Below are 25971 nucleotides of genomic sequence, written 5' to 3'. Positions count from 1 at the left end.
TAGAGGGAACACTCCTCAACTTCATCAAATCTATCTATGAAAGACCCAGAGCAAATATCATCCTCAATGGGAAAAAGCTTGCAGCCTTCCCGTTGAGATCAGGAACACGACAAGGATGCCCACTCTCACTACTCTTGTTCGACATAGTATTAGAAGTCCTAGCAACAGCAATCAGACAACAAAGAGAAATAAAAGGTATCCAAATTGTCAATGAAGAAGTCAAACTCTCTCTCTTCGCAGATGGCATGATACTTTATATGGAAAACCCAAAAGACTCCACCCCCAAACTATTAGAACTCATACAGCAATTCAGTAATGTGGCAGGATACAAAGTCAATGTACAGAAATCAATTGCTTTCTTATAAACTAACAATGAAAATACAGAAAGGGAAATTAGAGAATTGATTACATTTACTATAGCACCAAGAACCATAAGATACCTGGGAATAAACCTAACCAAAGAGGTAAAGGATCTGTACTCGAGGAACTACAGAACACTCATGAAAGAAATTGAAGAAGACACATAAAGATGGAAGACCATTCCATGCTCTTGGATCGGAAGAATAAACATTGTTAAAATGTCTATACTGCCTAGAGCAATCGATACTTTTAATGCCATTCCGATCAAAATTCCACCGGTATTTTTCAAAGAGCTGGAACAAATAATCCTAAAAGTTGTATGGAATCAGAAGAGACCCCGAATTGCTAAGGAAATGTTGAAAAAGAAAAACAAAACTGGGGGTATCACTTTGCCTGATTTCAAGCTTTACTACAAATCTGTGATCACTAAGACAGCATGGTACTGGCATAAAAACAGACACACCAGTGGAACAGAGTAGAGAGCCCAGATATGGACCCTCCACTCTATGGTCAAATAATCTTCGACAAAGCAGGAAAAAATATACGGTGGAAAAAAAGACAGTCTCTTCAATAAATGGTGCTGGGAAAATTGGACAGCTATATGTAGAAGAATGAAACTCGACCATTCTCTTACACCATACACAGAGATAAACTCGAAATGGATGAAAGACCTCAACATGAGACAGGAATCCATCAGAATCCTGGAGGAGAACATAGGCAATAACCTCTTCGATATCAGCCACAGCAACTTCTTTCAAGATGTGTCTCCAAAGGCAAAGGAAACAAAAGCAAAAATGAAGATTTGGGACTTCATCAAGATCAAAAGCTTCTGCACAGCAAAGGAAACAGTCAACAAAACAAAGAGGCAACCCACGGAATGGAAGAAGATATTTGCAAATGACAGTACAGACAAAAGGCTGATATCCAGGATTTATAAAGAACTCCTCAAAGTCAGCACACACAAAACAGATAATCATGTCAAAAAATGGGCAGAAGACACGAACAGACACTTCTACAATGAAGACATACAAATGGCTATCAGACACATGGAAAAATGTTCACCATCACTAGCCATCAGGGAGATTCAAATCAAAACCAAATTGAGATACCTACCACCTTACACCAGTTAGAATGGCCAAAATTAGCAAGACAGGAAACAACGTGTGTTGGAGAGAATGTGGAGAAAGGGGAACCCTCTTACACTGTTGGTGGGAATGCAAGTTGGTGCAGCCACTTTGGAGAATTCCTCAAGAAATTAAAAATAGAGCTTCCCTATGACCCTGCCATTGCACTACTGGGTATTTACCCCAAAGATACAGATGTAGTGAAAAGAAGGGCCATCTGTACCCCAATGTTTATAGCAGCAATGGCCACGGTCGCCAAACTGTGGAGAGAACCAAGTTGCCCTTCAACAGATGAATGGATAAGGAAGATGTGGTCCATATACACTATGGAGTATGATGCCTCCATCAGAAAGGATGAATACCCAACTTTTGTAGCAACATGAACGGGACTGGAAGAGATTATGCTGAGTGAAATAAGTCAAGCAGAGAGAGTCAACTATCATATGGTTTCACTTATCTGTGGAGCATAACAAATAACATGGAGGACATGGGGAGATGGAGAGGAGAAGGGAGTTGAGGGAGATTGGAAGGGGAGGTGAACCGTGAGAGACTATGGACTCTGAAAAACAACCTGAGAGATTTGATGGGGTGAGGCGTGGGAGGTTGGGGGAACCAGGTGGTGGGTATTATGGAGGGTACATACTGCATGGAGCACTGGGTGTGGTGCATAAACAATGAATTGTGTTACGCTGAAAAGAAATAATAAAAAAGAAAAGAAAAGAAACTGGTGTAAGAGCTATTACTGTTCCAGTATTGCAGCAAAGAAACTAAGGTGCAGAGGAGTTTTTCACTTGTCCAGGGTCACTAATTAGTAAATGATGGAGCCAGAACCTGAAACCAGGGCCTTCTGAATCCCTGGGCTAGGCTCTGAACCCCAGTTCTAAATTAACACTCACACTTTGGTGTTGAGATGAAGGTCTGTTCTGGGAAACTGTGTTTGGCATCATGACCTCTGCCACTAGTGATGTGGTTCTGCCAAGCCTCTTCCCATTCTTTCACTTTTCCATCTTCTTTTTTTCCAGACTGGTTGAGGAAGTGAAGGAGCTGTGTGATGGACTGGAATTAGAAAATGAAGATATTTACATGGCAACCACCTTTGGAGACTTTATCCAGCTATTAGTGAGAAAGCTGCGAGGGGACGACAAAGACAACAAGTGCATCATTGACTATGTGAGTCTTCCTCCACATGGGCTTGGCCCTACAGACCCCTCAGACACCCACATATATGGATCCACAATGACACATGGGGGAGACCTGGACATCAGGAAGCCAGGGCACCTAAGAGCCCACCTTCAGTGTCCCAGGCTCTCCCTGGTAACCCTGGATACCCTGAGGATGCCAGTACAGTTAGGAAAATACAACAGAGGAGATTGTTATCTACAGGACAAATTCTGACCCTCAAGACATGAAACACAGGATTGATTGATTGATTGATTGATTTTAGGAGCAATTGAGCGTGAGCAGGGTGGGGAGAGGAAGAAGGAGTGGGAGAGAAATAATCTTAAGCAGGCTCCACACCCAGCATGGGGTCAATCTCATGACCCTGAGATCATGACCTGAGCTGAAATAAAGAGTTCAATGCTTAACTGACCAAGCCACCCAGAAGCCCTGAGACTAGGGTATTAGGAAGAGACTTCTACAGTGTACTTCTCACCCTCCTTCTCCTTTGGTGGTTTTTCCCAATAGTGGCCTCATCTCTGCTGGGGCTCCAGCCCCTGCCAGATCACCCTGTCAGGACTCTAGTTCCTCTGGGGGACTCTAGACCCTAGTTCTGGTACCACCACTTCCTTGTCCTTCTAGTCTAGTAATAGCTGGGACTTCAAGCTGTTGTCAGTCTCTCGGTCAATCTCTGGATTGACTCCTGGCCTCAGCTCTTTCATCACCTGTGCAGCCAGTTGCCTGCATTAAATTCCTTTTGTTGCAATGCCAAAAGAGGGAGAGGAAGAGAGGGAGAGAAGGAGGTAGAGGGGAGAAAGAGAAAGAGAGAGAGAGAATGGGGGATTGGGAATATTTTTCTAATAAGCAAAACAAGTGACCCTGTACATTTGACTTGTATATATGGAGAGGTAATGATGTAATTGCATATTTACATATGTATATATATTTCAGATTTTATTTATTTGAGAGAAAAAGTGAGAGAGAATGAGCTGAGAGAACAGCAGAGGGAGAAGCAGACTCTCCACTGAGCAAGGAACCTGATGAGGCGCTCAGTCCCAGGATGCTGGGATCATGAGGTCCTCCACAAACTTATTTTTAAAACAAATTCTTGAAAAATCATCCTGAGGTATCTTGGTAGGGTACCAGCCCCCATAGGACTTAGCATTGGGATAGTTTGTTTGGAACAAAAGATGAAGAAAGTGGCCAGGTGGCCAGGATGGACAATGAGGTTCGCCTTAGGATTGTGGACAGATGACTAGTGAACAAATTGCAGGAGAGGAATGACATCCAGAGAATGCATTCAGTGTGAAATTTCAGGTCTATAGGGAAGTGAGCAGTGGAGTTGGCATCATGTCTGGTGAGTGACAAGTGTCTGTCTACCAGCTGGCATTTCTTACATGTGGAGGCCAGGCAACCAGCCTGAGGTCAGGGGATTGGGGTTGTAGCCCAAGCAGTCTGTCCTCAGATTCTGTGCCATCTCTTCTTATGATTCAGCTGCCACCACTGTGCACATAAGAGCTCGCTGGGCCAAGGAAGGCAGCAGGACCAGATTCAGCAAAAGAGACTTGAAAAGGCTGAGGAGCCTTGAGCCCTGGTCCCCTTGGCACTGTGTGTGTGTGTGTGTGTGTGTGTGTGTGTGTGTGTGGTATGTGCACAAGTGGTTATTCTTTGACTGTGAGAGTTTCCTGTGTCTCTGTGAGGGTTTGTATACATCACTGATGCACCTTGTGAAGAGTCCACACTGCAGCTAACACCTGCAAAAACTCCCTTCCCAGGTGGAAAAGGCAGTGAACAAGCTGACCCTCCGAATGCCCCACCAACTCTTCATTGGGGGCATGTTTGTGGATGCCGAAGGTGCCAAGACCTATGAGACCATCAACCCGACAGATGGAAGTGTGAGCACAGACCTAGCGTGCCCTCCTACCTTTTCTCCTCCCTACTCACCCCATGGCCTCTTCTCCCATCTACTCCTCCACCTGGCATCTGGGGATTCTGGCCTGGGCGCAGGCCTCTGCTTGGATGCAAAAGGGTTGCAGTCATTTTCCAGTCTCCCTACAGGTATGGCCCAGAGGGGAGAACTGGCAAGGAGTCAGGAGGACTCTAAAAGTCTGGAGCCTGCTTCAGAGAATGAAACAGAGTTAAACTCTGCCCCCTGCCCCAAAGAGGAAATAAAGCCATTCCCTCCTCTTCCATACAATAGCCGTAGCATGGCTCCTACCTTCTTAAATATGTGTACACTCACTGTTGGGAAATTCTTCCTTGAATATCCTGTGTTTGTCAGACTGTCTTGACTGTGATCCTCTTACGTCATGACCCAGTACACAAATATTGTATTCTCTTACACATACACCTACCTGAAACAACACTTACTCCAACATGTGCATACTGATAGTTTTCCATTCTGCCCCACCCTATAGCATCTCTCAGGGCCTGCAGAAAACAGCACACTCAAAGTGGGTCATTTGAGGAGAGTTTAAAGAAAGTGGGGGACAAAGGTGTGGAAAGGGTATGGGGACACACAAAAGGGGATGCAGTGCTCTCAGGCAGAAATTGGGAGCTGTTACCACCTTAAGGCCTGTTTTGAGAATCCCAGAAGGGAGGTTGTGTGGGCAGGACTGCTTGGGTGCTAGGGCCTGGGCAGGGAGGGTGCAGCCTACCTGTGGTGACCAGCAAGGTGCTAGCCTCGCTCCTCTCACTTCTATCTCCTCCTGGGTTTCCCTTCGGCCAACCCCAGGTGGAAGGAGGTGTGAGAGCCTGCCCTGTAGTGCATGTGGGCACTGTCAGGACACAGAGCAAGGATGGGGACAGGAATGGTTCTGCCACAGTCAGTGTCTAGACTAAAGAAATAAACCTTCTACCTCAGACTCACTGAATTAATGGGTTCTATTGTTGGCTTGAAAACACTGAGTTGATCCTCAGCCTTGTAGCTGGAGCCTGAGTCTGTTGCCCTGTTTGGGCTCAGTGGCAAGTGCAAAGAAGGATCCTGGTGTGTAGAAACACAGTAGATCTCTGAAGGCCCTTGCCTTTCCTCATTGGCCGACCATGCCCTCTGTGCCCTCCCAGGTGGCCAGGGGAGTGGGTGGTGCGGGACTTCCTTGTACATGGAGTCCAGGGAAGATCTCACAACTCCGCTCCACCACAGGTCATCTGCCAGGTGTCCCTGGCTCAGATCAGTGATGTTGATAAGGCAGTGGCTGCCGCTAAGGATGCCTTTGAGAATGGATTGTGGGGGAAGATCAATGCACGGGACCGGGGCCAGCTCCTGTACAGGTAAGAGCCCCACAACTTCCTGTCAGCCCCCGACCTTCAGCTTGGGTTGGGGCTGCATGCTTGGGTCCTACCAGGAGAAGGGTGAGTCTTGGACATGTTTGTTCAACCAAGGCCTGAGGCTGAGAAAAGGCTCCAGAGGAAGTGGTTTGAGAGTCAGGAGGGATTTTGCCAGACACAAGTAGCCCTGAGGGGAAAGGTGTCCTCAGTGGAGGGGACAGTGTATTAGAAGATGAGAGGGTGCAAAAGTGAAGGTGTTGATCAGATCAGAGCAGCAGACTGGCAAAGCTAACAGATGGTACTGGGCAGACTCAGGACAGCATTTACCTGGAGTGGCCTGGACCAGAGGCAGGATCAGGCTACTTCATGCAGAAGACAGCAAAGGAAGGATGGGGCCTGTTCTGTCTGCGGTCTCCTGCCCAGCTTCACACTAACTGCTGGAATCTCACACTTCTCTGTCTTGTTTTTTTTTTTTCTTAAACCAAGGCAGAAAGGATTCTTTCCCCTTAGTTCCATCAGAGATCTTAGGGAAGACCAGGTTGCTCCAGCTTGTGAGAAGAGGGTGGGAATAAGGCCTGGAGAAGAGATACTGCTCCCCTACAACCAGGTGGTCCCAATGGGGGAAGAGCAGCCACCTCCAAGGAAGTGGGGTAATGTTTCCAGAAGGGGTCTGCTGGGCAGATGAATTAAGGAATGTTGAAAAGACTGGTGAGCAAGCTGGTTTCAGGAACTTGGCTTTTCTGCTCTGGGTCCTGGGGAAGTTGTTAGGCATACAGCCTGGTCATGATGTGGTCCAAATGTGCTTGTCATCTGGTGGGAGAGAGAACCTGTCTTGGCCTTGCAGTCAGAATGCCATTTTTTTTCCTGTTCTGGAGGACAGCCCCCAGCACAGGGGGCTAGAAAGGGGGGCCTGTATGGTTTCAAAATGGAACACAGATGGTGGGGTTTAGGGAGGTGTGCCCAGCCTGCCGTAACTCAAGTTTGTTTCAAGACTCCTTGAAGAGTCCATCAATTTTAGGAAGCCACTGGCTTCCTAGAGCCCCCGGGTTAGGCAGAACCAAAATGTGCAAGCCCAGGCTTACGGTGCTGAGCCTTCTGGCCCTGAAGCAGGGACCCCCATGGCAGAATGTGCTGGTCCAGAAGTTTTTTCCTTGAGGTTCTCTGCTGTCATCTAGTGGCATATGCCATAATAGCACCACTGGTCACACCACAGTGAGGGATTGTTGATTCCTGCACAACTGTAAAGAGAGTCCTGGACTGCCTGGACACACATCTTGAGGCCAGGCCTGAGAGCTCCTAATAACCCGGTCCCTTCCTCATGTAGTCTCCCAGTCCCCATGGTGGAGGTGTGCCCATTGCTGGCCCAGGAGGGGGCAGCCTCTCATTCAATGAGGAAAATAGGACCATGGGTAGATACTATGGAATACAGAATGCGTTGTAGGGCTAAGTTGGGAAGAAAGAACCAGAAAGGAGTGTTACAGAAAGTCACCAGGCAGCCCCCAAGAACCACTGAGGGACAAGATCGAGCCTCTCAGGAACCTGGAGAGCCAGTATCCCAGCTACGAGAGTGGGACCACCAAGAACTGCTGGGAGAGTCTGTGGGAAGTTGTCACCTTGTGTTCAGACACCCCCTTAAGTCCACAGCCAGGAATGTGGTGGTGGCCCACGCTGCTGTTAGGGAGCCAGGGGTGCCAGGCTGAGCCTGCCTGGCACCCCACCCTTGCCCTTCCTTGCGTCCATCCTGCAGACCTGTGGGTTGATGGAGATTGCTTCCCCTGCTTTCCCCACTGGCACTTTCTCGAGACAGGACTCTGGGAGGTAGAGCAGCAGCTTAACAAAGTGGACAGTAAAACAGTCCCACTCAGCTGTCCTTGAAGAGCCTCCCAAATGATATGCTAGGGTGATAGTCACACTAGGGACTTATGACATGGCCACATCACGTGCGTGTGACATTGTCTGGCAGAGTTGGAGGGATTTGGGGCTGATCAAGGGAAAAGATATGACCATGAGAAGTAGTAATATGCAAAAGGCTTCATGGGATGGTGCCCCCATAGTGGGAGGCCCTCCAGAGATTGTAGTGGGGTGCCCCTACTCAGAATGGGAGGGGTGCAAGGGAACTCTTAGGGTTCAGGAGATCCAGGAGGGGGCTCCCATGTTCTGGCACTGTTGCTCTGTAGCAGAACAGGAGTCTCTGGGTCAGAGGGCTGGAAAGGGCAGAAGTTACAACTGTGTGGTCCATCTCACCAATGATAACAGCTGTCAAGTAAGGCTCCTCAGGATACAAAGCAACAAGGCTCTAAATGGCTCAAAGTCTGCTTGTTCGGACTATTTTTAAAATAACTGGATACATAAATGTGTATGCAGCAAGCATCTGAGCTGACAGGTCTCACGCTGCGATGAGGATGTGAACAACCTAGGGGCCAATGCACAGAGGCCATCTTTGGCTTATTTGTAATACAGATTTATACCTTAGGCACATCTGTTTTTCTAGTGGATGAAACCCTGGTCCTTGAAATGCCACAACATGGTGTTTTCCTTATCAGGTCTAGAATAGTTCTCAAAGAGTGATTGACACCTTTGTTATTCTTAACTAGAGAATTACCTGGGTATATACCATCTCTGAGGTAACAGTGTGGCTCTGCCACTAGATTGCTCATGTCTGTTTGGTCCAGTTTCACTCACCAGCCTTGTGCCACATGTTGACTGTGTGCCTGGTGGGTGTAGGAGGCCCAGGAGAGAGCAGGAGACCAAATACTGTCCCAGCCCTCAGGGGAAGGCAGATTGCACCAGAATATTTGTCTAAGTGGGTATCTGTGATAGGTGAGGTTTGAAGAAAGACGGACGGCGCTAGGAGGACACTGCAGGGAGGTGTGATTGATGTGGGGTGAAGGTTGGCTTCCCAGAGAGTGTGAGTGTGTACTTGGGGGTTTAAGACATGGCACAGCTATGTGCGGAGAGGAGCAGCTCAGCAGGCTTTGGTCCCAGACTCGTCTCTGGGCGAGAGCTCCCCCATGTACAAGATTGAGAGCTGCTCTAGATCTGTGGTCTCCACCTTCCCCTGTCCACCCTGCCCCCTGGGCTTGCTGCTCCCTTACATCAGGGAAGGGGGCAGAGTCCTAACTCCCAGGCTACCCATAGCAGCATACCCACCAGAAGCATGGGAGGGCGGCTGGCTGTCAGGGTGCCCCCATTTAAGAAGGGCTGTGTAGATGCGCCTTCCCTTGCATCTCTCCCATCATCCCCCCATCCCGCCCTCCTCACAGATGCCATCCTTGGGGGCATACTCCACCCGATTGGCTGGTACTTGAAGCCAGACATGCTTTCCCCTGGTCAAGGCTGTCCGGAGACAGAGAGGGTGGCCTTTTGAAATGGTGATCTCCTTATTAGAGAGGCAGAGGGACTGTTTTGTAGGATCATTTGTAAGCACCATTATGAAGTAGTTAATCCATCAATATTTAGGAAGGAAGAAAGGAAAAGAGAGGAGAGAGAGACAGAAGGACACCATTCTCACACTCATCCCGCAAAGGAAACCTTACTGTCCCATCTCACAGATGGGGAAATTGAGGTCAGCACTCCCAGCACTGTGGCAGAGTTGGGAGTGCAGGGCAGAGCCCCTGACTCACTGAAGGAGGGCCTTCAAAGAACAGGCCAGGCTGCTCCAGGCCTGAGCCCATCTCCCTCCTCTCTGCACCCCACCCCTTGGCCAGGTTGGCGGACCTCATGGAACAGCATCAGGAGGAGCTGGCCACCATTGAGGCTCTGGATGCAGGTGCTGTCTACACATTGGCCCTGAAGACCCACGTGGGCATGTCCATCCAGACCTTCCGCTACTTTGCTGGCTGGTGCGACAAGATTCAGGTGAGGCTGAGGCTCCTGCCCACCAAATGAGTTCACACAGGCAGGCTGGGCCCAGCAGGAAACTCTGAGGGCAGGGCATTAGCCTGCTTGCAACATAAGAAATGACCACAGCTTATTGGCTTAAAACAACCCCATTGATCAGCTCTCACTTCTGCAGATGGGCCGTCCAGGCAGGCTGGGCTGGGTTTCATGCCGGGGTTTCCTAAGGACAATGTCAAGGTGTGGCCAGGCTGGACTTTGGCCGGAGGCTCTGGGGAGACCCTGCCTGCAGGTGCATTCAGGCATTGGCAGAGTTCAGCTCCTATTGATGCAGGACTGAGGCCCAGGTCCTTGCTGGCTGCCAGCAGGGGCTGCTGTCAGCTGCTGCAGACCTTGCTCTGGCCCTTGCCCCAGCCCTCCATCCCCTTGCTGTTTTCAGGCTTGGCATCCATCTGCCATGAACTGGAGAAAATTTTGCCTTTGTGGGGGCTCCTGAAGTGGTGCTGGGGACACCTGCATCATCTCCTCTTCCTGAGGTCAACTGTGCCATTACGCATCTTTGCAGAAGGAGTAGCTCACCATCTCCCAGATCCCAGGGATCAGAGTGGGACCATGGGACCCATTTTCAGAGATTTGCCCACTACAAGCAGTGATGGGACACTCACCACCGAGGGGTTCCAGATTTAGGGTTCAAGCCTTGTGTCCTCTCCATGGGGTGGAGGGTGCAGGTGTGATGGAAGGCCCACCTTCTTCTCCTCCTGCTGCTGCGTCACTGCTGGCTAGAGCTGCCCCCGCTTGGGCCCTCCTGGGCTAGCACACCCTCCAGAGGCAACTTGGCCTCTCACTCCCCTTTTCTCTGCCCCAGTGTCAAAGCCAGAGATCTTACCTGTACCAGGACCAGCTTCCCATCTGAGGACTCTGCCAGGCTCTGTGCAGCAGGCACCTTGCACCTGGTGGCTGCCCACTCCACCTGTGTCTGGAGTTCTCAGATGCCCCTGTCATACATAATCTGGAAGGTTTGGGTCTCTTACCTGTCTGGTTCATGGGGGCTGCAGGACATAGACAAGACTCTTGAATTCTGAGCTCCAGGCACAGTCTGGCTGTCCAGGGGGAATGGATGAGGAAACCATGGATTCCCCTCTCGGTGACCCGTCCCCCCGCCCACTCCATGCTTCTTCCAGGGCTCCACCATCCCTATCAACCATGCCAGACCAAACCGCAACCTGACCTTGACCAGGAAGGAGCCTATTGGGTGAGTCACAGCACAGGGCAAAGATTCGCCACACACTGGGTGCTTTTCATATGGTATGTTGTGTGGGCACTCATCCCCTTTCTGCATATCTCTCCCATGTCTGTTTATTCGACAGTCACTACGTGCCAGGCAGTTCAGGTGCTGGAGATACAGTAATGATCAGAGCTGATGAGAATGCCTATCCTCAGGGGACTTACATTCTAGCAAATGAAACAGCTTTCACTCCCAAAGTACCTGCTCTGTGCCGACACTGTTGTAATGACTTTATAAGTATAATTTTACTTAATCCCCTCAATAACCTTCTAGCAGTCAAGCTCATAGAGGGTGCACCTGGAAAATTTCTTCTGGGAAGATCATAATGATGAATGTGTACAAAAACAAAGAATACACAGAACCAAGGAGCAGGAACAAAATAATAGAGAAATAGGCAAAGGATAGGAACTGGCACTCCAAGGGGGAAAGACAAGTGTCCACTGCACACAGAACAGTGAGAACAGAACTCACTGATGATTTACACCCATCAGTGAGGCCCAATAGCCTAGGGAGAGAGAAGCCCCCTTACACTGCCTTAGAGCAGTGGAGGGGCTCCACCCTTGAGAAAGGCAGCTTGGTATTGACTGTTCAGTCCCCAGATGCACCCCCACCAGAAGGCATGGCTGTGGTGGCTCACTGACAGAGGCGCACCGGGAGACCAGCCCGAGCAAAGAGAGCAGAACCCAGCACAGCCCCTGCTGAGCTCTGCAGCATCCTTACCAGGCATGGTGTGCAGCTCTGTGAAGGCGTGGGGCAGAGCTAGGGGGACCCCAAGGAGCAGGCCTGAGAGAAACTTATGTGAGGAAAGCACACTGAGGAATGTCCTCTAAAATCATCTAAAATGGGTCAGAGCCCCAGTGTGATCAGCACCCAGCAGGCCTTCCCAACCTGCTCTGTGCCCCCAACAGCGGGAGGACACCATGACCCACCAGCAGGGACCTCACATCCCCATGGACGGTGGTCAGAGCCACTCAGCTTCCTGGAGAATGTGGGAGTGTTTCAGGAGAAGGGGTTCAAATGTCATTTAGATCAACAGAAATGAGCACAGATGGACACACCAGGTCCTGAACGACAGGCCTGCTAGAGAGGGAGGCTTCTGTCAGGAGAGTGGACTGTGGACACAGTAAACCCTCTCCTGTAGACCACAGAGAGGGGCAAGGCTAGGGGGAGATGGCACGGACTCCAGGGCAGGGGTGCCCACCCAGCCTTTCCCCCAGAGGGCATGAGATGGAGGGAGTGCTCCAGGACAGCCCCCCACAACAAAGAACTCCCCAGCCAAGATGTCAGAGTGTTGAACGAGAGCCCTGCAGGTCCAGAGTACTTAGAGCCCCTTCCTCTGGCGCAGGCTATGAGAGGGGCTGGGCTGGGATACCAGGGCGCAGGTGAACACTGGCTGCCAGACACATGAGTCTGTAAGGTCACTGATCTTCCAGGCGCCTCTCAGGGAGTCTGTCCTGTCAGACTGAGGAGGATGCTGATGCTGAGCCTCCCAGTGAGATGGGGGAGCGGGAGGTTTCCCTATATCGGCAGGTGTATGAGTTTGCTAGGGCTGTCGTAACAAAGTACAAAAACCAGGTCGCTCAAAGAGCACGCATTTACTGTCTCGGCATTCTGGGGTGGGAAGTTTTAGATACAGGTGTCAGAAGGTTGGTTTCTTCTGAGGATCTGCTCCAGCCCTCTCCCCTAGCTTCTGGGCTTTATCGGCAATCTTTGGTGTCTCTCTGTCTCTGCCCTCATGTTCACATCGTGTTCTCCTCCTGCCTGTCTGTCTCTTCACATGGCCTTGTTTTTATAAAGGCACCAGTCATTTTGGGCTAAGTACCCACCCTATTCAAGTAAAACCTCATCTTAACTAATTACATCTGGAACAACCCTAATTCCTGGAGTTAGGATTTCAACACGTGAATTTTGGAGAGTACAGATCAGCCATGACAGTGGGACTTCCCTGACGTCTTTTTTTCTTTGGAGCCTTTACAACCCTGATGACCTCACCCCCTTCCCTGGGAACACTCGCTGTGCTCCCTCCGCTGTCTCAGCCTGCTGGGTGGGGAGTGGTTCTCCTAAACCCTCAGTGCACCCCATTGCTCCCAGGACAGTGTGCAGGCCCCGTTGACCCTGCCCTCAGCCATTCATCCACACTCTTCCCCTTGCCTGGGCTTAGCTAAGAAGTCATCTTTTGGGGAGATGATCTGATGATGATGATCATGAATATGATGATAATGAAGAAACAAGTCACGTAGCCTGTGTGGAGCTCTTGTATGGATGGGCTCAGTAATTGTCTGACACTGATGAAGATAGTGCCCCGCACTTTGCAGGAGTTAGGGGAAAGCAGGACCACATGCCTGCTAGGGCCACACGTGTCATCAGTAGGCCCCCAGGACTGTGAGGGCCTCCCCTTGGTGGAGACACTGCTTGTACTGAGGGTACCGTCTCTTAACGCACAGCAGACAAGCCTTAGCAGGCCTCCCAGGCTGACTGTTTCCCTCTCTCCATGGGACTCACCCCTGGCCTCAAGCCTAGGAAGACCCTCACCCACTTCCTCCTGGCCCACCATGTGATCCCAGCCCTCTCCCCTACCCTCTCAGACTGCTTGTGTGATCCTTGGCCTTCTACCAGGCCCTGCCTGCCATCACCTCCCCCACTGCCTGGTGTCACACCCTACTCAGCTTTCCTTAAGCAGGTCTCACAGCTCCCATCAGAAACTTCCCTGCCATCATGCCCTGCTGGGAAGAGGGGCTACTGCCAGATTGAACATACTGCCCCATCAGGGACTGGAAAGCCAGGCATGAGCTATCTCTCAGGGGACCTTTGGCTCCATATCAGGAAGCCTGGAGTGGACTGGAGTGGGGTGGAGTGGAGTGGATTGAAGCGGAGTGTTGTGGAGTGGAGTGTTGTGGAGTGGAGTGAGCGGAGCCCAGCTGAGTGGGTGTCAGGCTTGGGAGAGAAGACACTGGGAGGTGTACTCTGGCCCTCAGGCTGCATAGAGAGATAGAGTCCCTCTTCTTTTGTATGGCAGGGTCTGTGGCATCGTCATCCCCTGGAACTACCCCCTGATGATGCTCTCCTGGAAGACGGCTGCCTGCCTGGCTGCTGGGAACACAGTGGTGATCAAGCCTGCCCAGGTGGGTGTGGGCATGTTCCAGGCAGGGCCTGTGGGCTGTAGAGGGTGTTGGTAAGCACCCTATAAAGGAGACAGGTGCCCACCTGGGACTGGTTTCTCTCCCAGAGAGGAGTGGTACTGCTGATGAGGACTGGCCTTCCGTGGGTCCCATTCGGTCAGAGGTGGCATACAGCAGGGACCAGTGGGGGCTGTAGGCAGTCTGTTCTTTCAGTGGTAGAGTGGCTGAGTCAGGTTAGCTGACCCTGTACCTATAGCTGCTTGGTGGGCAGTCAGGGATTTCTCCACAGGTGCCAGCACTCTGGGTTTGGGGGAGCAGAAACCCTGTTTGGTAACCCTTGTCCAGGCCTCATGCTCTGAGACTGAAGCCCAGCCTCTCACAGAGAAGCTACAGAGAAAGGGCCTTGGGGTCACTCACACAGTCTGGAAGGTCCTGAGCATGGTTCCCCTGGGATGAGGACACCCCCTGAAGGAGCCTCAGCTGCAGTAGCAGCCCCTCCCCTGCCTGCCCCCAGTGGTGTTAGGAACTGAAGGCAAGATGCTCTATCATGGGGCTCTGGACAGTGTGCCCCGGAGGCCTCTTGCTCCCCTGGCTGCTTTGGGGCAGTTTGGCTCCAAAAGTATTAGAATTTAAAAACCAACAATAACAACAGTTGACACTTACAGTATTCACACTGAGTCAGGAACTCCTAAAGCATTTTAATATATAACAAATTATACTAAAATTTTGCATGTATTTGCTTATTGAGCATCACAGCAACCCTCTGAGTTGACCCATAACTCTCTTGTTAGCATGGGGGTGCTGCGCACAGATTCAGATGATTGTCCCTGGAAGAGCCCCCAACAGGCCTGTGCTCTCCCAGGGCCAGTACCCCACAGATATGGTGATTCTGAGGCTCACTGGTAGGTGGGGTACAAGCCAACATTTACAAGGAGTATTACCTGGGCCCAAAGAGGAATGGCTGCTGGCAGGCCAAGAGGAGAGGAACGGCCTCCAGCAGTGAGGAGGTAATCAGAATCTGGCACTGAGGTGCATCCAGGCTGTCCCAGGACTCCCTACTGCCTGAGTGAAGGAGGTATGAACATTCAGGAAGAGCCCAGTCCTAGCCACAGGGCTGGAGCCTGCCAGGAGAAGACACTAGAAGGTACATGAGGAAGCAGGCCTTACTCCCAGCTTTCCACTGGAGCCATGGGGGAAGCTGGCTGGGTGGGCAGTACCCCCTCTGATGGGGCTTCCCCTTGAGAGTCCTCCCACCATGCCTGCTTCTCCCTGCTTGCTATCTAGGCTTCTGGGAGAGGATGGAAGAACCTCACTTCCCAATTCCTCCTGACCCAGTCTTCTTTCCTGTCTCCTCAGGTGACCCCACTCACAGCCTTGAAGTTTGCAGAGTTGACCTTAAAGGCTGGCATTCCAAAGGGTGTGGTCAACATCCTCCCGGGATCTGGTAAGGGATGTGGACATGGGCATCTGGGGGTGCCAGGGCTCCAGGGAGTTGAAGATGCCCTTGGTCAGAACAGGGCTTGCTGCGTGAGGTACTCTAGTGGGGCAGAGCAACCAGGGACACAGTGATCCAGTGGGCGTGGCCAACCTGATGAAGAGACCCCCCTCTCCTGTGGTGGGAGAGACACATACCTGGAAGTGTTCTAGCTTTAAAATGCTTCCCCAAATGTTTTCCATTTTTTTGGTATGTCTATATGTGCTCTGGCATAACTTACATAACTTGGGAATTATCTGCCCTTGGAAGTTTGAGAGAATTTATCTAGGCTTGGGGCACCTGGGGAGGTATTACATGAATTGCCTTTTTAGTTTCTTCTGTGGTTAGTAGTCTAGTTTATTGGAAAAGTTGTTTCTTCTTGCACACATTTTAAAATATATTGACCTAGAGTTGTATTAATAATGTCTTATAAGTAATTCCTTTTTGAGTCTCCCTTTGATTGTTAGAGTATCCACTTTATATTTTACAGTTTTTCTTTCTCTTTTAAAATTGATTAAATTTGTGAAGAGTGCTTGTTTGTCCCCATACTTCCCTCAAAAACAAAAGAGCCCTCAAATTTCTTTACCCATTCCATTGCTATTCTGTTTTTTTCTCTGCTTTCATCAGTATTTCCTACTGTGTTCTCCTGTGTGTTTTTTTGTATCTTTTTGAGTTGAAAGTTTAATTCATTTATTTCTACTTTTGTCATTTCAATAGGGAAATCATTCAAAGAGAGCTTTGGTGACATCTCATACCTTTTGATTGACATTTTCATTATTATATAAATGTCCTTCTTTCTTTTTCATAATATTTTTGTCTTACAGTCTACTTCATCTGATATTAGCATAGCTACTCCAGCTTTCTTATGGTTTTTGTTTGCATGATATATTCTTTTCATCCTTTAACTTGCAGCCTATCTTTATCTGATGTCTCCTTGGACAGCAGATACTTGGATCTTGTTTTGATCCAGTGTGACAGTCTCTGGCTTTCTGACTGGATTGTTTAATTCATTCATATTTACTGTTATTATTGATAGAGTTGGATTTATGTCTGAAGTTTTACTTTTTGCTTTCTGTGTTTCCTGTCTTTTGTTTTTATTTCTCTTCTACAGTTTTCTTTACATTGAGTGAATATTCTCTAGTGTAACATTTTAATTCTTTTAATGATTTTTTTCACTATATAGTTTTTAGTTATTTTCCCAGTGGTTACTCTAGGATTTACCATATGCTTCTTAAGTCATCAAAAAATACTTCAGATTTATGCTAACTTAATCCCAGTGAAATATGCTATTCCTACCTAGCTGTAGTATCCCTTCTCCCTTTCTGTGATGTTTTGTCACATATTTGTGTGTACTTATCACTATGTTACATTGTGTTAAAAAGAAAGAAGAGAAAGAAGTTAAAAAGAAAGGAGAGAAAATATATAATTACAGTGTTTGCTGTATTAACCTCATTTACATTTCTGGTTCTCTTCATCTGTTCCTGTTCTTGAATTACTCTGTTGCTACTTTCTTACTCCATTTCCTTACTACCTCCTTTCTGCTATTATTGTCAAGTATATTTCATTTGTATTTGTTAGAAATCCAACAATACAATTATATAAATATTATTCTATACAATTTCTTTTTAGCTCAGTTAGGAAAGGAAAGGAAATATTCATTTAAGCTGTCTTTTATAATTATATAATTACCTTTACTGGTGCTCTCTGGTGGATTCAGATTATTGCCTATGTGACTTGCTTTTAACTTGAAGAACTTCCTTTGGTATATTTCTCTTAAGTGAGTCTGTTGGCAACAACTTGTTTAAGTTTTGTTTATCTGGAAATGTCTTTATTTTGCCTTTATTTTTTGAAAGATAACTTTGCTGAATATAAGATTCTTGGTTGACAGTTTTGTTCTTTCAGCATTTCAAATGTATCATCTCACTCCCTCCTGGCCTCTATTGTTTCTGGTAAGAAGTCAGCTATTAATCTTATTGGGATTCTCTTATATACAATGAGTCATTTTTCCTTATTGCTTCTTTACTGCTTTGTAGTTTTCACCATTTTTACTAAGATGCATTTGGGAGTGGGTCTTCTTATGGTTATTTTACGTGGAATTCATTGAATTTCATGGATTTTTAGACTATTTTTCATCAAGTTTGGAAAGTTTTTAGCCATTATTTACTCTAACATTTTTCTCTGTTCTTTTTTCTCCTCACCTTTGGGTACTCTCATTATACATATGTCAGTATGCTTAATGGTAACCCACTCTCCTCTGAGGCTCTATTCATTAATTTTTTTTTCCTTTCTGTTCTTTAGATTACATATTCTCTAACTATCCTCAAGTTCCCAGAGTCTTTCATCTGCCAGTTCAATCCCACTGTTGAGCCCCTCTACTGAATTTCTTACTCAGTTACTGTACTTTTCAGTTGCAGAATTTCTACCTGTTTTTACTTAATTTATTGATTATTGTCTACTTGATGAGACATTGCCATCCTAGCTTCCTTTATGCACCGTTTCCGTTAGTCGTTTGAACACACTCATAATGGCTGCTTTGAAATCTTTGTTAAGTATAACATCTGGCCCCCTCAACTTATATTCCCTTCTTCTTCTTTTTTTGTTTATTTATTTCCTCCTGATGGGTTACACTTTTCTATTTCTTTGCTTGCATCATAGCTTCCTTTGTTAAAAGCTGGATAATTTAGATAATACATTGTGCCAACTCTGGATATTGACCCTCTTTTTCCCTTTCCAGACCTTGTTTTCATTATTTGCTTCTTTATGTCTTTAGTGACTTGGCTAGGCTATTTAAGTGAAGTCTGTTTTCCCTGTGGTGTATAGCCAGTGATGTGACTCCTCAGGGAGCACAGCCTTGAGCACAAGATGACAGCAGTTTTAGTGGGGCTCTCTTTGACTCTTTTCCCCTGGTCTCCCTGCTAAGCTATCCACCTCCTTTGTTATCACAGTCAGCAGTTCAGCTCCATTAACTACAGTCTGCTTGCTGTAGTGTTTTCAACAATGCTCTGGGTCATAAATTGCTCTACAATCTGATCCAATTAAATTTGGGACCCTTTGCAGGGGTAATTATTGAGGCCATGCTTTGAGGTTTGTTCTTACCAGAGAGCACTTCTCTGGTTCTCTCTGTTAAACTAACCGACCTGTAGTTTACCTCATTGCTGTCATAGAGCTGTCAGCCTTCTCTTAATTGCTCACCACCAAAATCTCCATTGTTTTTCAAATACCCTTAGATTTGAACTTCCCCCACAGTTTCAAATAAAGTTAGTATCTCTGTTCTTATAGGAAGTTTCTTGCCCACCCAAAATCTCAGAACCACTGCCTCAGGTGTTGGGCCCTATGAGGAAACATATAAGTTTCCAGTAATCTCACTGCCACATCCAGGGTAGAGCCTTCACTTTATGAGTGAGTGGAGTGCACTGGGTAGAGGCCGTACTTACCAGGCTTCTAAAACACTGAGTTGGAGGAGAAGAAAAATGGTGATGGACTGCCCCCTCTTAGTAAGATGTCATATCCCTGGACTAGCAGCTAGAGGAGAGGAACTCTACCTTAATGTCCATACCCCCTGGGGTGGAGTTTCCATCATGTAGAGGGAGAGGGGAGATGTGGAAGGAGAGAATTCTTCACAGACTCTCATTGTTCCTCCTGAGATTTAGTAGATGAACTTGAATAAATGTTTCTTCACTTGCTATATGGAAATTTAGGAAAATTTTCAGAGACTTTAAAAAATTTTTTAATGATTTTCATCAATGACCCTTATTTTGCTGGGAATTGTCAACAGCACTCCTCATGATAGCCTTCAGAAGTGACTCCATCCTCATTACCTTTTTTTTTTTTTAGAATACCCTTTGAACTTGTGTTCATACTTTTATTATTTTTTAAGCTAACATTTTCAATTTTTAAAATTTTTATTTTTAAAGATTTTAAAAATTCTGTTCACTGATTCATTAGTTGCATATAACACCCAGTGCTCATCACAACACCTGCCCTCCTTAATACTCATCATGCAGCTACCCCATCCTCTCACTCCCCCTTCTTTCTGTAAACCTCAGTTTGTTTTCTAGAATCCAGAGTATCTCATAGTTTCTCTTCCTCTTGGATTTCTTCCCCTTCAGGTTTCCCTCTCTTGCCCTAATGTCCTCCATGCTCTTCCTTCTGTTCCACATATGAGTGAAACCATTTGATAATTGTCTTTCTCTGCTTGACTTATTCCACTTACCATAATCCCCTCCAGTTCCATCCCTGTCAATGCAAATGTTAAGTATTCATCCTTTCTGATGGCTGAGTAATATTCCATTGTATATATGAACCAAATCTTTTTATTCATTCATCTGTTGAAGGATATCTCATCTCCTTCCACAATTTGACTATTGTGGACATTGTTGCTATGAACATTGGGTGCATGTGCCCCTTCTTTTCACTACAACTGTATCTTTGGGATAAAACCTAGTAGTACAATTCCTGGGTTGTAGGGTAGCTCTATTTTTAATGTCTTGAGGAACCTCCATACTGTTTTCCAGAGTGGCTGCACCAGCTTGGATTCCTACCAGCAGTGTAAGAGGGTTTCCCTTTCTCCACATCCTCACCAACACATGTTTCCTGTCTTGTTAATTTTTGCGATTCTAACTGGTATAAGGTGGTATCTCAATGTGTTTTTTTTTTTAATTTCTTTTCAGTGTAACAGAATTCGTTGTTTTTGCACCACACCCAGTGCTCCATGCAATACGTGCCCTCCTTAATACCCACCACCTGCTTCCCCCAATCTCCCACCCCCTGCCCCTTCCTAAACCTCAGATTGTTTTTCAGAGTCCATAGTCTCTTTTGATTTGAATTTCCTTGATGGCTAATGATGATGAACATTTTTTCATGTGTCTGTTAGCTATTTGTATGTCTTCATTGAAGTGTCTGTTCATGTGTTCTGCCCATTTCTTGACTGGGTTATTTGTGTTTTGAGTGTTGACTTTGAGAAGTTCTTTATAGATCTTAGACACCATCTGTTTGTAGTGTCATTTACAAATATTTTCTCCCATTCTGTGGCCTGCCTCTTAGTTTTGGTAACTGTTTCCTTTGCTGTGCAGAATCTTTTTATCTTGATGAAGTCCCAAAAGTTCATGTTTGCTTTTGTTTCCCTTGCCTTTGGAGATGTGTCTTGAAAGAAGTTGCTGTGGCTTATGTCAGAGAGGTTACTGCCTATGTTCTCCAGGATTTGGATGGATTTCCTGTGTCACATTGAGGTCTTTCATGAATTTTGAGTTTGTCTTCTTGTATGGTGTAAGAGAATGGTGCACTTTCATTCTTCTGCATGTGTCTGTTCAATTTTCCGAGCACCATTTATTGAAGAGACTGTCTTTTTTCCATTGGATATTTTTTCCTGATTTGTTGAAGATTAGTTGACCATAGAGTTGAGGGTCCATTTCTGTGGTCTCTGTTCTCTTCCATTGATCTGTGTGTCTGTTTTTGTGCCAATACTATGCTGTCTTGATGATCACAGCTTTGTAATATAGCTCGTACATGTAATACAGCTTGTGATACAGCTTTTGTTTTCTTTTTCAACATTCCCCTGTCAATTCAGGGTCTTTTTGGGTTCCATCCAACTTTTAGGATTGTTTGTCCCAGTTCTTTGAAAAATGCCAATGGTATTTGAGATGGATGATATGGATGGCATTGAGAGTATAAATTGCTCTGGGCAGCACAGACATCTTAACAGTGTTTATTCTGCCAACCATGTGTATGGGATATTTTTCCATCTGTTTGTGTCTTCCTCAATTTCTTTCATAAGTGCTCTGTAGTTTGTGGAGTATAGACCCTTTACATCTTTGGTTAGATTTATTCCTGGGTATCTTACGATTTTTTGGTGCTGTTGTAAATGGAATCAATTTCTTAATTTCTCTTTCTTCAGTTAAATTCTTAGTATATAGAAAAGCAACTCATTCTATGTATTGATTTTGTATTCTGCCACATTACTGAATTGCTGTATGAGTTCTAGTAATTTGTGGGTGGAGTCTTTTGGGTTTTCCACATAAAGTCTCATGTCATCTGGAAAGAGAGAAAGTTTGACTTCTTCCTTGCCAATTTGAATGTGTATTTTATTTCTCTTTGTTGTCTGATTGCTGAGGCTAGGACTTCTAGTACTGTGTTGAATAGCTTGTGATGAGAGTGGGCATCCCTGTCATGTTCCCGACCTCAGGGGAAAAGCTCTCAGTTTTCCCCCATTGAGAATGTCATTCTCTGTGGGCTTTTCATAGATGGTTTTTATGATATTGTGGTATGTTCCTTCTATCCCTACACTTTGAAGAGTTTTAATCAGGAAAGGAGGCTGTATTTTGTCAAATGCTTTTTTGCATCAGTTGAGAGGATCATAGCATTATTATGTTTTCTTTTATTAAATGCGTTATTATGTTGATTGATTTGCAAATGTTGAAGCAACCTTGCATCCCAGGAATAAATCCCACCTGTTTTTGGTTGATAATACTTCTAATGTACCGTTTGATGCTGTTGAGTAGAATCTTGTTGAGTATTTTGGCATCCATGTTCATCAGTGATATTAATCTGAAATTCTCCTTTTTGATGGGGTCTTTGCCTGTTTTGGGGATCAGAGTAATGCTGGCCTCATAGAACAAGTATGAAAGTTTATCTTCTATTTCTGTTTTTTGAAACAGCTTTAGTAGAATTGGTGTAATTTCTTCTTTAAGTGTTTGGTAGTATTCCCTTGGGAAGCCCTGGACTCATGTGTTTTGGGAGGTTTTTGATTACTCTTTCAACTTCCTTCCTGCTTATTGGTCTGTTCAGATTGTATATCTTTTCTTGTTTCAGTGTGGGTAGTTTATAAGTTTCCAGGAAGGCATCCGTTTCTTCCAGATTGCTTTATTTGTTGACGTATAGTTGCTGGTAATAATTTCTAATAAGTGTTTCTATTTCCTTATTGTTAGGTGTGATTTCTTCCCTTTCATTCATGATTTTATTAATTTGGGTCCATTCTCTCTCTCTCTCTCTCTCTCTCTTTTTTTTTTTTTTTTGATAACTCTGGCCAGAGGTTTATCAATTTTAGTAATTCTTTTGTGGAAGCAGCTTATAGTTTCATTGTTCTGTTCTACTATTTTTCTGGTTTCTGTTTCATTGATTTCTGCTCTAATCTTTATTATTTCTCATCTCCTGCTTGGTTTAGGATTTCTTTGCTGTTCTCTCTCCAGGTCCTGTAGGTGTAACGTTAGCTTGTGCATTGGGGATTTTTCTAATTTTTTGAGAGGCTTGGATGGCTCTGTATTTCCCCCTTAGGACCACTTTTGCCATATCCCATGGGTTTTGGACTGGTGTGTTTTCACTCTCATTAGTTTCCATGAATTGTTCACATTCTTCTTTAGTTTCCTGGTTGACCCAGTCATTCTTTAGCAAGATGCTCTTTAACTCGCAAGTGTTTGAATTCCTTCCAAATGTTTTCTTGTGATTGAGTTCCAGTTTCAAAGCATGTGGTCTTAAAATATGCAGGGAATAATCCCAATCTTTTGGTATTGGTTTAGACCCGATTTGTGATCTAGTATGTGGTTCCATGTCCCCTTGAGAAGAATGAGTATTTTGTTGTTTTAAGATGGAATGTTCTTTATATATCTACAAAGGCCATCTGGTCCAATGTGTACTTCAATAGTCTTATTTCTTTTTGATCTTTTGCTTAAGTGATCTGTCTAATGCTGTGAGTGGAGTGTTGAAGTCTCCTACTATTACTGTATTATTATCAATATGTTTCTTTATTTTCATTATTAGTTGGTTGATACAATTGGCTGCTTCCATGTTGGGGGCATAGATGTTTACAATTGTTATATCTTCTTACTGTATAGAACCTTTAAGTATAATATAGTGTCCCTCTACATCTCTTATTATGGTCTTTGGCTAAAAGTCAAATTTTTCGATATGAAGGTTGCTACCTCAGCTTTCTTTTGAGGTTCATTAGCATGGTAGATAGTTCTCTATCCCCTCAATTTCAATCTGGAAGTGTCTTTAGATTCAATATGAGTCTCTTTTAGACAACATGGATGGGTCTTGCTTTTTTATCCAATCTGAAACCCTATATCTTTTGATGGGAGGATTCAGCCCATTTCCTTTTAGAGTAACTTGAAATGTGAATTTAGTGCTATTGTAATGCCTATAAAGTCCCCTTTTCTATAGATTTTTTTTTCTTTTTTGTCTATGTGATTGTTGGGGTTTCTCTTCATTTACAGAATCCCCTTTAATATTTCTTACAGGGCTGGCTTAGTGGTTGCATATTCTTTCAGTTTCTCCTTTCCTGAAAGCTCTTGATCTCTCCATCCATTCTGAATGACAGCCTTGGTGGGTAAAGTATTCTTGGCTTCATGTTCTTTTCACTTAGTAGTCTGAATATGTCCTGCCAGCTCTTTCTTGGCTTTCCATGTTTCTGTGGACAGGTCTGATGTTATTCTGATCTTCCTCCCTCCATATATAAGGAACCTCCACTCCCTGGCTATTCTCAGGACTGTTTCCTTGGCTGTAAAATTTGCAAGCTTCACTATTGTATGTTGGGGTGTTGATCTATTTATTAATTTTGGGAGGAGCCCTCTCTGCCTCTTAGACAGGAATGCTTGTTTCCTTTCCCAGTTTAGGGAAGTTCTCAGCTATCATTTGTTCAAATATACCTTCTAGCTGCACCCCCTCCACCCCCTTGGGGATCCCCCAAATTTTGACACTGGAACATTTCATGGCATCATTAATCTCTGCAATTCTCTTCTTAGGTGCTACTAGTTACCTGTCCCTATTTTCCTCAGCTTCCTTCCTTTCTATCAACTTGTCTTCTAGATCACTAATTCTCTCTTCTGCCTCATTTACCCTAGCTGTTAGAGTATCCAATTTAGACTGCATCTCATTCATAGCAATTTTTTCTATGGCCTGACTAGATCTCATTATGCTCTTAGAGATTCTATATTTTCACTAATGCTTCTTTCAATCCTAGCTATTGTTGTCATGATTGCGATCCTGAATTCTCTCTCTGACACTTTGCTATATCCATTTCCATTAGTTCTATGGTAGATTACATTGTCTCTGGTTATTTTCTTTGTTGAGAGTTTCTCCTCCTAGTCATTCTGTTGGGGGATGGTTGAGTGAAGGAGTAGAGTCCAAAATATCAACCATGACCCAAGCAGGGTGTACCCTAGCTAAATCCAGAGCAGTGAGAAGCCATCACTGAAAAAACAAATCCAGAATGAAACACAAGAATAAAGTCTATTAAATTAAAAAATTTTAAAAAGGGGGGATGAGGGAAGGGGGGGCTATAATCTTTCAGTGTGGACAAAGCAGGGTGTTTCGGTTGTTCCTGTGTGTATTTTGGTTCATGTGTTAGAGAACACTATTTCCCAAAATTACAAGGAAAGTAAAACTTTTATATATATATGAAAGTGAAACTTTTATATACATACGTATGTATACATATATAAAAGTAAAAGTATATATATATATCATATATGAAAGTTTTACTTTCATATATTACTTTATATACATATATAAAAGTTTTACTTTCCTTGTAATTTTATGTATATATATTTTATATATATATATATGTAAAATTGAATAGTAAAGAAAGGACTACAATAGAGCATATGCCTATAAAAACATACAGATGTGAAAAAATACAAGTTAAAAAGCTACTATGAATTACATGTTGATATAATAAACATGTAACTGAAACAAGAAAAAGGTAGAATAAAACAGAGGAAAAGCATAAGAGAAAGAAAACAAAGAAAAAGAGAGTTAAATCTGAAAAATAAACAAGCCGTGAGGCAACACCTGGAGCTCACCATACTATTTTCCCCTGGTGTTGGGATTTTACAGTCTTACGGGGTTTGTAAGGTTGTTGTCCTCTTGTTCTTCCAGCCTGTTCTGGGGGAGGAGTATGGCGCCCTGTTTCTCAGGCAACCCTGCGTGGGTGGAGTTACCCTGCCCCCTGTCAGGGAATGGGCTCAGTGGAAACCTCTTCTTGTGCTTTTGTTCTGTGGCAGTTTTTTGTGCTTCTCCTGAGGGGTAGAGCAAAAATGACCACACCCAAACCTCTGGCCTGGAGCAGAAAATTCACAGTCTGCACTCTTTAATAAACCCTCCAGGGCAAACAGTCTCCTTTTCTGTATGTGTCATTGAAAACCACAGCCTCCCCTGCAGTGACTCAGAGGTTGTCCCAGGGGCCCAGGCCTGGTGCTGACCTTTGTGCTTCTAAAACCCTGAGCAACTGTGGGCTCACCCTCTCACCCGCAGCCCCTGGATCCTGTGTGAGCACTGCTCTAAAACCCTTTCCCAGCCTCTACAGCTCTGTGAGTTTTTGCCTGGTTGTGGGCCCAGGCTCCGGATTTTTTCAGG

The 25971-nt window shown here is 45.4% G+C and overlaps 1 protein-coding gene across 1 annotated transcript in view; it reads left to right on the top strand.

Annotated features, from left to right (window-relative positions):
• The window catches only part of ALDH1L1 (aldehyde dehydrogenase 1 family member L1), a 108982-nt gene that overhangs the window by 65699 nt on the left and 17312 nt on the right, over nt 1-25971 (top strand). Inside the window, exons 10-16 of the mRNA XM_080805995.1 lie at nt 2507-2654; nt 4418-4537; nt 5785-5912; nt 9617-9767; nt 10928-10998; nt 14048-14153; nt 15507-15594. Of these exons, the coding sequence (XP_080662121.1) occupies nt 2507-2654; nt 4418-4537; nt 5785-5912; nt 9617-9767; nt 10928-10998; nt 14048-14153; nt 15507-15594 (812 nt within the window). The remainder of the gene's footprint in view (nt 1-2506; nt 2655-4417; nt 4538-5784; nt 5913-9616; nt 9768-10927; nt 10999-14047; nt 14154-15506; nt 15595-25971) is intronic.

The sequence above is a fragment of the Martes martes genome, assembly GCF_963455335.1.
Source record: "Martes martes genome assembly, chromosome: 1".
NCBI lineage: Eukaryota > Metazoa > Chordata > Mammalia > Carnivora > Mustelidae > Martes > Martes martes.
The sequence above is the reverse complement of the archived record's forward strand: the minus strand, read 5'-3'. Positions and strand labels throughout refer to the sequence as shown.